We start from the raw sequence: 16570 nt of genomic DNA, 5'->3' as shown, positions 1-16570 counted from the left end.
ATTGTGTTGCTGGATCAAAGGGAAACATAACATTCCATACTTTATTTCCTCCATGAATTTTTCCCTAGTATAAGCAATCTATGTCTTGTTTCACAACTTGATGAATATGGACATATGTATTATATTTTAATATACATACAACTTATACATATTACCCATCTTCTTAGGAAGAGGGAAGGGATGGGAGGGAGGAAGAGAAAATGGATTGCAAAATGTCAGAAAATGAATATTAAAAGTTATATTGACTTGTAATCTGGAAAAATAAAAATTTGTTATGAAAAAAAAGAAGAAACAATCAGCCACCTAGTTCCCAAGTCTGGACCCAACAACTACCATAGACCCAAATTTGTACTAGGGATCTAAATCACCTGGACATTTATTTTGGCTGGATTAGTCCAAGGTGACCTTTTTAGAGGTGGGAGCAATGTATAGCAGAAATAGCATTTGCTATGGGAACCAGGAAACTACGGTTTCAATTATGACTGCGAGAGACTTGAGTGACTCTAGGTATATCTTTTTTACCTGTCAACAACAGTTTCCTTATTTTTCAAAGTGGGATTGGACTAGATTATTTGTAAGGTCTCTTCTAATTTTGGCCTTAGATGATTCTAGATTATAATTTTATAATTTATAAAATCCCAGGAGGCAGACTCCCCAGTGCAGGTCAGGCATTCATCATTATAATATCTAGTCATTAGGATTAGCATCCAGGTCTTTGCAGCATCCTTTCCCTTTCAAAAACCTAATTTTTCAATGCAAAAAAGAAATGTCCTCTCCCTGCTTTGGATTCATGCCCCATTGCCCTCTATCTAGACTTATATACGTACCTACTGTCTCCTCTATTAAAATGTAAGCTCCTTAAAGGCAGGACTATCTTACCTATGTCTTTCTATCCCCAGTTCCATCGGCTGATGAATGGTTACCCATTGAGCCACTAACCCAAGATATACATTAAATTCTAATAAATCTGGCCTCTGACCCTTATTAGCTGTAGGACCCTGGACAAGTCACTTAACCCTGTTTGCCTCAGCTTCTGCATATGTAAAATGAATCATAGAAGGAAGTGGCAAACCACTCCAGTATCTTTGCTAAGAAAATTCCAAATGGGGTCTTGAAGGGTGGAATAAGACTGAAATGACTGAACAATGACTGTCTATAAGCTGGGCCATGAAACATGTCAGTGTTAGCCATAGGCCAGGGCCAATATAAATGTATGCATGCCTTGGAACCAGACAGAGTGGGGAGGAAGGTGGCCCATCAATACTTCTGGGAAAGCAACTTAAAACCCAGAAGTGAAGTAAGGGCACCATTTTCCTCCCTCTTGTCATCACTGAGGTCTATAAATTCCCAAATAGCCTTGATGAATTGCTCATCTTACAACCCCAGGAGAATGAGATTTGTTTTGCTGGAGGGTTTCCTTTGCTTTTTTCTTTAATTTCCAGTTTTGTTGTTTTTTTCAGTGTGACCAGTGCCTGACACGAGGTAGGAAATACAGACTTGACCTGTGATTTCATTGGTATCTAGAATTCCCGGGAGAAAAAACTCTCTTTGCCAATGCATATCAGTACCTTCCCTTGCCACTTAGACTTAAGAGTTTCAAGCAATGGTATCAAACCCAGTAGGAACAGATTCCTGTAGGCAGAAGACTGATTCAGCAGCCACAAATTAACATAATCTATGTACTAATAGAATATATTTGTAATATAATCTATTAATATAATCTTGGTATAATCGTAATTTTGTTTATTTTGTGAAACGTTTACCAATGATATTTTCATCTGGAGCCAGCTCTCTCTCCACAGAGCCTCTTAAAATACCTGTCTGGTTCAAGGAGCTGTTTCCATTGTGTTTAGAGCTCCAGGTGTATGTAGCATGATGAGCAAAGAATAGGAGTTGAGATCAGATCTCCAAGTCCCCCAGTGGTAGCATTATCCATCCCCTCTTCCAAACACTGTTGGGGAGTCCTTCTGTGACTATGGCCTCAGGGATGCATCTCTACCCCTCTATCATTCATCTCCCTTACCCTCTCCCCCTAGTCATTCCAGCTTTGCCTAGGAAAGCAACCCACTCTCAAGCCATTTGTAGAGCACTATCATGTTGTTAGTAAAGCGCACATTTACTAATAGAGAGTCCATGGCTTCCTCGGGAGCTCAAAAACCTGGAGGGAGACAGGCAGCACCTTGTTAAAAGAACAAAGAATAGAAGCTGGTAGTTGGGGAAAACAGTATGATTGGTTAAAGGTTTGACAACCAGCCATTCTTCTGGAGAGCAAAAGAAACGCCTTCATCAGCACCTTCAGTTAAACAGAATAGTCACAGAATCCAACAGGCCCAGGTGTGGAGGGAGGCAAGCCTTAGGGAGATTCCTTTGAAAGAAATTTCTAGCCAACACCAGGATGTCTTCCACTTCCAGAGGTTAGAAAAGTCGGCTTAGATGTCACTTCTCCTCATTCGATTTCCATTTCTTACTGTCTGACTCTCTGAAGAAGCTAGGTTTTGTTTTTCTAGTTCTAATATGCTTCTTCCCTAGTCTAAGCTGAGTTTCTCTCCCCATTCCGTCATATCTCTGCTGGTCCTAAGTATCTCAGACTCCTTCCCTTCCCCTTAGCTATTTGAATAGCAAGTCATTCAGCTCTCGCTCTCTCTCTCTCTCTCTCTCTCTCTCTCTCTCTCTCTCTCTTTTTCTCACTGAATTAACCTCTGGTTCTAATAATCCTCTGATTCCTACTTGGGTATATGTGTTTTCTTCAGATTCATTGTTTGTTTGGACCCAATTCAAATGAAAGGTATCAGGTTTGGTTGACCCCACCTGAGTTCAAATCTCAGGAATTGCCTAAGTATACAAAATTACAAGTCCAAGAAGGAAAGAATGGAGGTAATAAACATGTATTAAATGCCTACTGTATGCCAAGCATTGTGCTACACAAATCAAATATTTAATTTGATTCGAGCTACAACCCTGGAAAAGTGGTACTATAATTAACCCCATTTTACAAGAAAGGAAGGAAGGAAGGGAGGGAGGGAGGGAGGGAGGGAGAGAGAGAGAGAGAGAGAGAGAGAGAGAGAGAGAGAGAGAGAGAGAGAGAGAGAGAAAGAGAGAGAGAGAAAGAAAGAAAGGAAGAAAGAAAGGAAGGAAGGAAGGAAGGAAGGAAGGAAGGAAGGAAGGAAGGAAGGAAGGAAGGAAGGAAGGAAGGAAGGAAGGAAGGAAGGAAGGAAGGAAATGAAAAAATTATGCTTCAGCCTGCACATTCACTTCTTTCTGTGAAAGCGGATAGTATTTTTCCTTGCAAGTCCTTTGGAATTAATCATTGTATTGATCAGAGTAGTCAAGCTATTCACAGTTAATCATCATTACAATATTGCTGTTATTTCGTGTACAGTGTTCTGGTTCTGCTCACTTCCATCAGGTCATAGAAGTCTTCCCAAATATTTCTGAAACCATCCTGTTCAAAAATGAAAGGTTTCAACTGGATGGTTTCTAAGATTCCTCAAAGTTCTATGAGTCTTTTCTATAGAAAGATTCTGAAATTCACTCATACCAGGGTGTAAATGGATGATAATAGCTTAGATTCCTCCCCTCCTGAGGGGATAGGGCTCAAAGTCTTGAGCTAAATGGATAGTCATGCATTTCAAACTTTAGGGAGCAAGTCAAGGAAATATTTGGAGGAGCAGGCATCTTATAACTCCACCAAAAAAAAAATTACTGGTAGTAAGCCTTGTAAGATTGGCTCTTTGTGTATGTATGTGTGTGTGTGTGTGTGTGTGTGTGTGTGTGTGTGTGTAATTTGCATTCATGTGTGTGAATATGTCTCTGAGGCAAGAAATGACTCTTTAGTAGGTATTTATGACATCTGCCACAGAAGTAGATAACTTGAGGATGCCCTTCTGAGTATTCTCTTTTTAAGTCATCTCATTGGCTCCTGGAAGGTCAAATATCATCTCTGAAGATAATTTCCAAACTCGTCCTGTGCTCTAGTCTCACATAACCAAAGTGGAAATCTGTTTTTCTTACTTGTGAAACTATTAGGTGTTTTCCACGTGCTACCTTACTATACAGCTACTAGTTGTAAAAAAAAAGAGCCAATCAGGAGCCTGCAGTGAACCAGAAGTCTTGTTCATCATCCAGCTGTCTTTGCTAAAATCTTGCTCACTCCCAGATGCCTCCATGTTATTCACTGACTAACACCGTGGAGCTATCTATCACAAACTCTATCTGAAACAGTCTAAACCAAATTAAGCCAACCTTGTGGTCACCTATTGCTATAAAACATCCTGAAAGATGCTGCTTCTGTATCCCACATATCCCTGGATATCCATTTTTCACCCTCAATTCTTTCCCAGCCTACTTTCTTAGAGGTCTGTAAGCTTAAATTGTCCTTTTCCTCCTTAGGCCTAGCACCCCATCATACTCCATTCTTTGACCACTCCAACATGCGTGTCCAATAATTTCCCTTTTAATAAACATCTTTGTAACTCAACCAGGACTTCTCAATATCTGAGGGGTAGGTTTTTCATGGTTGACACCAACTATCTGCTAAACAGCTATACCTGGGTGTTCCGTAGGCAGCTCAAACTCAACATACCCCAAATGGAATCTATACCCTACTTAGACCTATCCCTTATTCAACATTCACTATTTCTGTTAAGGGTATCCCAATTCTTCAAGACACCCAACTTTTTCTCCTTGGTATTTATCGTTGACTCTTATTTCTCCCTCTCCACACACACATTCAAACAATAGCCACATCTTGTTTAGTCAGTCCATCAATAAGTATTTAGTGAGATATGCTAAGTGCCAGACACTAAACTAAGCTGAAGATACAAAAAAAAAAAAGGCAAAATATAGTCCCTGCCTTCAAGGAGCTTACAATCCAGTGGTCTCAACAAGCAAACACATATATAAATAAGTCATCTGCAAGAAAAATAGGAAATAATTAAAAGAAGGAAGGCATCAGGATTAAAAGGGTCAGGGAAAGGCTTCCTGTAGAAGATGGGATTTTACTTGGGACTTAAAAGAAGCCAGGGAATCCAGGAGGTGAGAATGAGGGAGTGCTTCCAGGGCTGAGGGGCAAATGCCCAGAGCCCAGAAATAGTGTCTTGTTTGAGGAACAGCAACATCATCAGTGTCATTGCATTGAAAAGGGTAGTATATATTGGGGAATAAGATATAAGAAAACTGGGAAAGTTAAGGGATGGGGGTAGATTATGAAGGCCTTTGAATGCCAAACAGAGGAGTTGTATTTAATCCTGGAAGTGATAAGGAGACACTGGAGTTTATTGAATAGGAAATGTGAGGGGATGAGACCTGCTTTTTAGGAAAATCGTTCTGTCAGCTAAATGGAGAATGAATTGGAGTGAGGAGAGACAAATCAAAGAGACCCACCAGCAGGCTATTGCAATAGTTCAAGCATGAAATGATGAGAGCCAGTACCAGGGTGGTGGCAGTATCGGGGGAGACAATGTGGTGGATTTTAGATGTTACAAAGGTGAGATCAACAGTCTTGGGCAACAGATTGGATATAGAAGGAGGAGGTGGTGAGAGATGGTAAGGAGTATTGTCTAAAGTACCTCTACAGCATATCTTAAATCTCTACCCTCTTCTCTTTTCTCATGGCCACCACCCTAGCTCAAGTCCTCCTCATTTCTCTCCCGGACTATTGCAATAGCTTCCTAATTAGACTCCCAGATTCCAGCCTCTCCCTTCTCCAATTCAGCCTCCAGATAGCTACTAAGTTGATATTCCTGAAACACAAGTCTAACCATGTTGCTCCCCTGCTCAAAAAGTTCCAGTGGATCTCTGTTGCCTCTAGGATAAAATATAAACTCCTCTGTTTGGTTTTCAAAACCCTCCAAATAGCTGTGAATTGGTTCAACCATTCCAGAGAGCAATTTGGAATCATGCTAAGAAAGTGAGTAAAAATTCCTCACCTTCTGTCTGAGGGATTTCTCTGAGAGGTATTTACCCTCGAAGAGGTCAGTGTCAAAAAGAAAGGCGTCATCCACAACAAAATTTTTGCAGTAGCAAAGAACTGAGAACAAAGCATCCCCATCAATTGGGGAATGACTAACCACATTGTAGCTCATGAATGTAATGGAATACTACTGCTGCTGTTAAGAAATAATGGTCATGATGAATACACAGAAGCTGGAGAAGCTTGAACTGATTGCAAAGAGAACTAAACAGAGCCAGGGAAACTGGCAATGTCTACAGCAATGTGAATAGAAAGAACAATGACAACAAAAACAATCAAAACAAAATGCGATGAAATCATGATGACCAAGCTTGTCCCCAAAGACAAGGACCATAATAGAAAACACCTCCCTCCCATCTCTGAAGAGGTGGGGGACTGTGGGTGTAAAACTCTAGTAGGTAGCACAGTGGACAGAGTGCCAGATCTGGAGTTGAGAGGACCTGGATTCAAATCTCACCTTGGACACTTTCTAGCTGTGTGACCCTGGGCAAGTCACTTAACCCCATTTGCCTAGCTGCATTTCTGTCTTAGAATGGATACTAAGACAGAAAGTAAAAAAAAAAATTTAAAAACATCTCCTTCCTATCTTTGAAAAGGCGAGGGACTATAAATGTGAAACTATGTAATCTCAGGTTCAATCTATAGATTAGTTAGTTTTATTGAGTTGCTTTTCTCCTTCTTTTAAAAAATTCTTTGTTATAAAAGATGGTTCTCAAGGAGTACCTGAGAAGGAAGAATATATTGAAAAATCTAAGTGATGAAAAAACGAAAGACAACAGTAATTTCTTAATGCCCTCCATCCTATTTTTCCAGATATCTTTCCCATTTCTGTCCTCTAGGCACTCTATGTTTCAGTCCAATTGGCCTAATGGTTGTTTCCTCATAAGACGATGTTTTGGTCTCTGACCCTGCCCTATACTTGTAATCCATTCCTGCTTTGCCTCTGCCTCAGACCGATATGAGTTCAGATGGTTCTGCCACAGGTTGGGCACAAATACTCCAAAGGAACATTTGGGAGGGAAACGTCTTTCAATTTGCAAACCTCATATTTTAGATACGCTTTTTGTGGTGGCAAAAAACTGGGAAATGAGGGAGTGTCTCTCGATTGGGGAATGGTCGAACCAAGTGTGGTATATGATGGTGATGGAATACTATTGTGCCGTAAGGACTGATGAGCTGGATGATTTCTTTAAGAACTGGCAAGACCTCCACGAACTAACGCTAAGTGAGGTGAGCAGAACCAGAACAGTGGCTACGGTAACAGTATATTGTGAGATGATCAACTGTGAAGGATTAAACTATTATCATCAAAACAATCTCCCAAAATAACCCCCAAGGGATCCATGACCAAAAATGCTATCCAGAGCCAAAGAAGGAACTATTGGGATCGGATTGCAGATCAAAGCAAGCCATCTTTCACTTAATTTCCTTCGTGAAATTTTTTATTGTATGTATGATATGTGTCGTCACCCCACGGGAATCTAGAAATATGTATTGTATGAAAGCACTGGCATAGCCTCTATCAGACTATTCACCACCTCAGGAAGGCAGGAGGAAGAGAGAAGGAAAGCATCTGAAGAGTAAAAGGTCAGAAAACGATTGTCCAAAATCGTTTCTAGATGTAATCTGAAATATATATAATATAATAAAACTATAATATATAATAATAAAATATAAAGTATTATATATACATTTATATAGAATATGTGTATATATATATGTGTGTGTGTGTATATATATATTATATATATAATATAAATCCTTGAGGGCAGGAACTGTTTTTCTTTTGGCTTTGTATTTCCAGTGCCTAGCATAGTGCTTGACACAATACTTGTCTGCTGAATGTATGCAACACTTCAGAGTTTGCATTATCTCATTGATAAGCTGGTCAAGGATTAATACTTCCTTTTTACAGAGAGGGAAAGAAAACAGGTTCAGGGATATTAAGTGACTTGTCCACAGTCACACCTCTAGTAAACATCAGAAGGGAGATTCATATTTAGAACTCCCTGAATCCCTTTCTAGCACTCCATCCAATATGCACCACTCTCTCTCTCTCTCTCTCTCTCCCTCTCTCTCCCTCTCCCTCCCCCCCCTCTCTCTGTCTCTGTCTCTGTCTCTGTCTCTCTCTCCCTCTCTCTCCCTCTCCCTCCCCTCCTCTCTGTCTCTGTCTCTGTCTCTGTCTCTTTCTCTCTCTCTCTCTCTCCCTCTCTCTCCCTCTCCCTCCCCCCCTCTCTCTGTCTCTGTCTCTGTCTCTTTCTCTCTCTCTCTCTCTCTCTCTCTCTCTCTCTCTCTCTCTCTCTCTCTCTCTCTCTCTCTCTCTCCCTCCCTCTCCTTCCCTCTCCTTCCCTCTCTCTCTGTCTCTCTCTCTCTCTCTCTCTCAAAAAACAAAACAAAACTCTTACCTTCTGACTTAAAATGGATACTAAGCAACAAATCTAAGGCAGAAGATCAGTAAGAGCTAGACAAATAGGGTTAAGTGACTTGCCCAGGGTCACACAGCTAGGAAGTATCTAAAGCCACATCAGAACCCAGTTCTTCACAACTCCAGGCCTGGTACTATCCACTGTGATACCCAGTCTTCCCTCACCTTCCCTCTTTAACCCTACTTAGAAGCCAGGACTGGGCCAGAGCAGGGGAAAAAACCTAGGTATTGAAGTCCTGGCTCATGCCATTGAGAGGAAGGGCCTCCTCTCTTTGAGGCCAGGCCAGGGACTTGTTTGTTCACAGATGGATTTTCCATTGTTCTGCTAACAGAGTTAAGCAAACAGGAACTGAAAGGAACAAGGGGGTGGGGAAGAGTCCTTGCTGTAAAGTACACCAGCACATTCATTAGTCTTCAAGGGCTTTTTATTATTTAAAAATAGTAGGCAAGGGGGCAGCTGGGTGGCTCAAATCTGGCCTTAGACACTTCCTAGCTATGTGACCCTGGGCAAGTCACTTACCCTCCATTGGGGAGCCCTTGCCCTTCTGTCTTAGAGTTGTTATTAAGACAGAAGGTATGTGTTTAAAATAATGATAATAATAATAATAATATTAAATGAGAGTGTGTTTGTGTGTTCATGCCAAATCATGAGAGGTGAGGTATAGACCACCTATGTTTTCTGCTGGGGGTTAGGGGCAAGTATGTTAGTGGATGCATGACACTTCCTGTTTGTATGTGTCTATACATGTTAATATTTATATGCAGGCTGGTCTCTGTGTGTATCTATGTGCGATCAACTAAAGAAACCGGGAACATTTAGCCTAGAGAAGAAAAGACTAAGTGAGTTCATGATTATTGTTTTCAACTCTGTCGGACTCTTCATGACCTTGTGAACAGTCTATCATTCCCTCGGCAAACATGCAGGATTTGCCATATTTTCCTTCCTGTCCTCCGGTGGATTAAGGCAAACAGAGTTCAGGTGACTTACCCAGGATCTCACAGTTACATTTGAACTCGGGTCTTCGTGACTCCAGCCCCCCTGAGCCAGCTAGCTGGCTCTGAGTTCATGAGAACTGCATTCAAATGTTTAAAGAGTTGTGCAGTAGAGAGACTAGAGATGTTTGGCTCCAGATCATAGAGCCAGGAGCCACTGGTGAAAATTGCAAAGAAACAAATTGAGGACTTGATGAAAGGAAATGCTTTCTAAAAAGCAGAGCCATCCCAAAGTGGAACGAGCTGCCTGGGAGAAGAGTGTGCTCTCCCTGGTGGAAGGTCTCTGACAGGGGCTGACCTGCTGTCTCATTGCTGTTAGGACTGCGGAGACACCTTTCAGCTCTAAAATTCTATTTTGGCGTACTTAGAAGAATGTTTTTCGGTTTGCCTGAGTGTGTGTGTTCCTTCGCACAGGTGTGGCCCAGAAGTACCACCCACAGAGCTGTTGTTTCATGTGGTGAAGGAGGCAAGACTGGAGGGGAATTTCCACCAAACCAGAGACCAGAAAACTCTAAATTAACTTTTGCCCCAATCTGCCAAGTTGGGGGAAGCCACACTGTATAAATATGCTCAGTTTCCTCTCTTCTCTACCTCCTTGCTGGGCTTATATTCATGTTGTTTAGTCATTTCAGTGGTGTCCAACTCTTTATGGCCTCTTTGGGGGAGTTTCTTGGCAGAGATACTGGAGTGGTTTGCTATTTCCTTTTCTGGCTCATTTTATAGATGAGGAAACTGAGGCAAAAAGTATTAAGTGTTAAGTGACTTGCTCAGGGTCACACAGCTATCATCTGCAATGAGGATAAACTAGAAGCCTTCCCAATAAGATCAGGAGTGAAACAAGGATGCCCATTATCACCTCTACTATTTGACATTGTACTAGAAACACTAGCAGGAGCAATTAGAGAAGAAAAAGAAATTGAAGGCATCAAAATAGGCAAGGAGGAGACCAAGCTATCACTCTTTGCAGATGATATGATATTTTACTTAAAGAATCCTAGAGAATCAACTAAAAAGCTAGTGGAAATAATCAACAACTTTAGCAAAGTCGCAGGATACAAAATAAATGCACATAAGTCATCAGCATTTCTATACATCTCCAACACATCACAGCAGCAGGAAATTGAAAGAGAAATTCCATTTAAAATCACCTTAGACAAAATAAAATACCTAGGAATCTATCTCCCGAGACAAACACAGGAACTATATGAACACAACTACAAGACACTCTCCACACAACTAGAACTAGATCTAAATAACTGGGAAAACATCAGGGTCACACGGCTAGTAAGCATCTGATTTGAACTTTGATTTTCCTCATTGCAGACTTGGCATTCTGTTCTCTGAACCATTTAGCTATCCTGGGCTTATACTCATAGCAGACCTGGCTCCCATTTTCTCAAAAGAAGTTTTCTAGGCATTGAACCAGCCCTGCTGGGAGGAACCATTCTAAAATCATGGACTCTCAGAGCTGGAAGGATTCTGAGAAGTCATGGCATCTAACGCCTACCTGAACAGTTCAACTCTTTCTCCAGACTGGGATATCCAAAGAAAGCCATGGACCGAAGAAACCCAAGAATTCAGAGCTCTTGGAAAAGTGGAGAAGCATAGTAGAAAGAGTGTGGAATTTGGAGAGCCAGGAACTGGGTACAAACCCTAATTCTGTCACTACCTTTGTGACGTTGGACAAATCACTTGAATTTTCTGGGACTTAGTTTCCTCATCTGTAAAATGAAGAGATTGGATTAAGTGACTTCTGTCTGACATCCTTCCCAGCTCAATTTGTGATCCTGTAAGATCCAAGCAAGGTAGAATTTTGAAGTAAACGGAGTTTTCTCCAGCCTTTCTTTCTTAGCTAAAAGATCCTTGATCCACTTTCTCAAACCTTGCTCTCAGAAAAGAACCCAGCCACTGGCCATTGCTTGGTGTGATTATCAGTCATGAAGCAACAGGCTTCAACTTTCTCTCTTACTAAGGAATGAAAATCTCTTCTCCATATTAAAGGTAAACTCAGAATTGAATTTCTTCTGGCCAAAGTAGAATGGATTTCTGAGCATGAGGTCACAGCCATCTAGTAAAGGCATATGTAATCGTAAAAGCTAGCATTTATATAGCACTTTAGGATTTACAAAGCACTTTACAAATATTATCTCTTTTGATCCTCACAACAACCCTTGGGGGTATGTGCTAATATTCTCCCCATTTTATAGATGAGGATACTGATGCTAAGAGATCAAATGACATGGTCAAAGTCATATAGCTAATAAGTGTCTAAGGTCTGATTTGAACTCAGGTCTTACTTTCAGAGATAGCTAAGAGGTATAGTAGATAAAGCATTGTACCTAGAGTCATAAAAAAAAACTGGATTCAAATCTGACATCAGACATTTACTATTTGTAAAGTACTTAGTACAGTGCTTGGCACATAGTAGGTACTTAATAAATGCTTAGGGCAGCTAGGTGATGCAGTGTATCAAGTGCTGGTCCTAGAGTGAGGGTAACCTGAGTTCAAATTTTACCTCAAATACTTATTAGTTGTGTGACCCTGGGCAAGTCACTTGATTTTGTTTGCTTCAGCTTCCTCATCTGTAAAATAAGCTGGACTCTTTTTTGCAGTAGGAAAGAAATGGAAATTGAAGGAATGGCTGAACAAATTGTGGCATATGATGGTGATGGAATATTACTGTGCTCTAAGGAATGATGAACAGGATGATTTTTGAAAAAGCTGGAAAGATCTACATGAACTAATGCAGAGTGAAATAAGCAGAATCGGGAGAGCACTGTACACAGTAACAGCAATATTATATGATGATCAACTGGGAAAGACTTAGCTGCTCTCAACAAAACAATGATCCAGGGCAATTCCAAAGGAGTTACGACAAAGAAAGATCTCCACCTCCCGAGAAAGAACTATTGGAGTCCAAATGCAGATCAAAGCATACGATTGTTCACTTTAGTCTGTGTTTTTATTTGGGGGGGGGGTTGGTTTATATGAGTATTCTCTTATGCCAATGACCAATATGAAAACATGTCTTGCACAATAATACATATATAATGCAGATCAAATCACTTACCATCTCTGGGAGGGAGGAGGAAAGGGAAGAGGGAGACAATTTGGATCTTATAATTTTGGAAAATGTATGTTAAAATTGTTTTTGCATGTAATTGGGAAAATTAAATTAAAAATTAAATATATTTTAAAATCCACAGGTTAGTTTGCTCAGTAAATACTCAGCCCACTGGAGAATGTAGTAAATGGGGAGAAGCCATATGATTCTGTACGTGATCCTGAACATGCTAGTAAAGCTTGCTTCCCACCCCTCCCCCTATAGTCTCAGACAGAAGCTCCTCAACTTCTCAGAGAACTCACATTCCCCACCTACATCCTGAAGACTCCAATTTGCTGAATCCTCTTTTTCAAGTAGGGTCAAAAAATGGCAGAGGAGTCAGCAGTGGAGACAGCAGCATCCACAGAAAGACAGGCTACAATTTAGGAATCACAGATAACACGGTCCATTCAGCCAAGGTTGGCCCAGATGCTCCTGAGCCTGAAGGCAGAAGCTAATTTTTGAGTCTGTCTATCTCTGAAATGTAATTCCTATCCTCCACCCCATCCCAAAGTCCAAGTCTGGTACATAGGTGCTCGTTCTTTGCTCCGTCTTATCAATAGCCCCCAAACGAATGGATAAATGAAGGAAAGAAACATCTATTAAATGCTGTCTTTGGCACGAAAGATACAAATAGAAAAGTAATTGCAGTCACTGCTCTCTAACAGGGAAGACACACACACCTTTCTTCAGTCTTAGGCCAAGAAAAACCCTCAGATCTTGCCACTTACTTCTCAGGGGATTTGGGGCAAGTTACTTGGCTTTCCTGGGGCTCTGTTAGCTCATCCATAAAATGAATGGGTTGGTCTGGACAGCCTCTGAAGTCCCTTTCACTTCTAAAATCTATGACCAGGAGGCAGCTGTGTGGTTCAGTGGATAGAGAGCCAGGCTTAGAAACAAGAGGTCCTGTGATTAAGTCTGACCTCAGACACTTCCTACCTGTGTTACTGACCAAAATCACTTAACTGCAATTGCCTAGCCTTTACGGCTCTTCTGCTTTGGATCCGGTAAACAAATTATTGATTCCAAGACAGAAGGTCAGGTTTCAAAAATAAACAAACAAACAAGTGAGAGCCAAGACCCACTGGGTCTGTTAGCTGAGCAACAGGACAAAAAAGAGGCTCTCAATAAGATTTTTATACCAGTTGTAAAAGCCTGGCAGCAGCACGTCGCAGGTAGAACACTAGTCCCACCTTTCCCACTAAATCTTTTTATGGCCTTGAGTCAATTGTTTCCCTTATTGCTCCTCAGTTTTCTTCTTGGCAATATGAAGGAATGGTACCAAATCGGGGATTCTTAAATACTGTTGCCTTATGGACTATGGCCGAGAGAAGGAGAAACAGGAGCCTATCCCTTGGCCTCCCATTCATCCCACTGTTCATAGGAGAAGGAGCCACTGGTCTAGAAATAAAAAAATGTGCCTCTGAGTCCTACTTTTCCCTCTTAGTAGCGTGGGAATTTGAGCCTCTCTTAAGTTTCAGCATTTTCTTCCGTAGAACAAATAAATAACATATCCCAGGATCGAACAATATACGTTCCCTTTATTATAAGTAAACTACTTTGTAAAAGGTAAAGCACTACATTGTAGCACGGAAGACACGGAAGCACAGGCAGATTCATGACTTTTCCGTCCTGAGGCAAGGGGATGGATGGGAAAATCTTTGCTTTTTTCTTTTAGACCCTATACATAATCCCGACGTTAATGACCAGGCTACTCGTCCAATAGAGAATTTTCCCTCTTCCTTTCCCCAAAATCTTGTAAGTAAGGGAAAAACAGCTTGAACACCAAACGAGCCTCCCCTGATAATACACCCAATCGGACAGAGGCGTCTTTCTCCAACCAGAGTTAGACCTTCCTGAAATTTCAGAAATAGAAAGACCCTCGGGGCCATCTTGTTCAATCCTGTCGTGTTAGAGCTGAAGTCACTGAAAGCCGGGCAGTGGAAATGACTTACAGAAGGTCTCCTGGCAGGTACAGTTAATACCAGAACCGGCACATCCTGACTAAATGCAGGGCTCCTTCTCTTGCTGTGGATGGCCTCAAAGTCCTAAATCTGTCTGAGCAGTTCTAATCCATTTCCTGAGCATCTCTCCTGCAGGGATCCAGGCATTCCAAAAGCAGAACTGCCCCCGCCCACCTGTGCTCTTACCTTCAGAGTGTCGCCTTTGTTAAAGGGCAGCTCATCATTTTCAGTGGCCTGGAAGCTGTACAAGGCCACAGACTCCATCCCGGGCAGCCACGTAGACTCGGGACTGGTCAGTCAGATCTGTAGTAGGGTGAGGAGACACACACCACTCTTGGGTCCTCCCCACGGCCCCACGGGGCTCACACCGGCAGGGATCCTCAAAGGCGCTTCCGGTGTGCGGCCCCTAAACCCCTTCACCTTCCGGACCCCGTGTGCCCTTCTCTCCGACCCAAAGGGACAACAACACTGGTTTCCTGCTTCCTCCAGCAGAGGAGTGTGTGCGTGTGTGTGTTTGCATGCTCTTTTGAAGAGGAGACTGAAAGTGCCCCTCAGGGAGAGAAACAGGAAGCCACTGATGTGTCACTCTATGGGGGGAAGGAAGGTGTCACCCAGCTGCGAAGCAGCCATGACTGCTCCAATCGAAGGTCTCAAAGCACTCTGAAGAGAACTAAGAACTCCGTTTGTTCGGGTATAGAGTACTTGAGAGCCTCCCTCTCATCTTCTCCTCACAAATAGCCCCCTGAGGATATGACTGGGGATGAACATTAACAATCACCCCAGTGCAAATATCAATAATATAGAAATAGGTCTTGATCCATGGCACGTGGAATGGAGCACTGGCTACGGGAGGCAGGTGGGGGGAGGGGAGGGAAAGAGCATCAATCATGTGACCATGGAAAAATTCTCTTAGTTAATCCGTTAAATGGAATGTAAAAAATAGCTCCCCCCGCCCCCCCCCCAGGTAAAGAGAGTAGCGATTCCTCTTTTACAAATGGGGAAACTGAAACTCAAAGAGGCTAAATAACTAGTCCAAACACACCGACGAGCCACCTTTAAAAGTCAAGTCTACCGGATTTCTGTTGGGTGTTCTTCCCAGCGTTCCATCCTGCCTCTGAGACGCGAGGAGCCCGAAAGCCCAGCGAGGAGGTGACTTTCCCAGGGAGTTACGGTTTTGAGTTTCTGGGCCACAAGAGGAAGAGGAGAACTCAGGGCTGTCCTTAGGCACAGCAGCTTCATTTGAGGACTGTTAGGAAGAGGGCTCCCAGCCCCAGTGTACCACCCCTACCCCCTGATTTGTCACGGCCCCTGAAATTCTACCTCTGGACACATTTCTTTAGCTCTCCGTGGCTGTTAAAAAATAAATACTGGGTCAGCTAGGTGGCTCAGTGGAGCCAGGCCTAGACATGGGAAATCCTGGGTTCAAATTTGGCCTCAGAGACTTTCAGGCTATGTAAATCACTTAACTCTAATCATCTAGCCTGGTACCTCACCGCCCTTCTGCCTAGAAATCTCTATTTAATATTTATTTTAAGACAGAAAGTAAGAGTTAAAAAAAAAACTTCCAGTTTAAAAACAAATAAATGAATAAATACTTCCAGGGCAGCTAGGTAGCATAAGTCGATAGAATGTCAGGCCTGGAGTCAGGAGGACCTGGGTTCAAATCTAGACTCACACTTCCTAACTGTGTGACCCTGGGCAAGGCACTTAACCCTCTTTGCCTAGCTCTTATCCTTCTCTCTTACAGTTGTTAGGAAGACATAAAATAATGTTAAATAGATAAACAAATGAATGGATGGGGGCAGATAGGTGGCTCAGTGGATTGAGAGCTTAGCCTAGAGAGGGGAGGTCCTGGGTTCAAATGTGATCTCAGATATTTCCTAACAGTGTGATCCTGGGCAAGTTGCCTAACCCCCACTGCCTGGCCCTTACACTGTATTGATTCTAAGGTTTTGTTTTGTTTTTTTAGAGTGAATTTACAGCTTATTGAATTTATTTTTCTGTAATTGCTATTTAAATGTATTTATTCTACTTCTTATAACCAAAGTATCTTAAAATATATTCATTTCATATAGGTTGTCAATTTTTGCGGGGAAATAATTTGACAAAATATT

General features: G+C 41.9%; 1 protein-coding gene across 2 annotated transcripts in view; it reads right to left on the bottom strand.

Annotated features, from left to right (window-relative positions):
• The window catches only part of GRAP (GRB2 related adaptor protein), a 74796-nt gene extending 59143 nt beyond the window's left edge, over nucleotides 1-15653 (bottom strand). Inside the window, exons 1-2 of one of the 2 annotated variants that reach the window (XM_001362943.4) lie at nucleotides 15529-15653; nucleotides 14643-14759 (exon numbers count right to left, since the gene is read on the bottom strand). In XM_001362943.4, the coding sequence (XP_001362980.1) occupies nucleotides 14643-14720 (78 nt within the window). In that variant the 5' untranslated portion in view covers nucleotides 14721-14759; nucleotides 15529-15653. Of the gene's footprint in view, nucleotides 1-14642; nucleotides 15311-15528 lie in introns of those variants that run through there. The other variant, XM_056806750.1, reaches the window with a different exon arrangement.
• Nucleotides 15654-16570: the final 917 nt, after the last annotated feature.

The sequence above is a fragment of the Monodelphis domestica genome, chromosome 7 (assembly GCF_027887165.1).
Source record: "Monodelphis domestica isolate mMonDom1 chromosome 7, mMonDom1.pri, whole genome shotgun sequence".
Taxonomy (NCBI): Eukaryota; Metazoa; Chordata; class Mammalia; order Didelphimorphia; family Didelphidae; genus Monodelphis; species Monodelphis domestica.
Note: the sequence above shows the minus strand (reverse complement) of the source record. Positions and strands in the feature narration are given on the sequence as shown.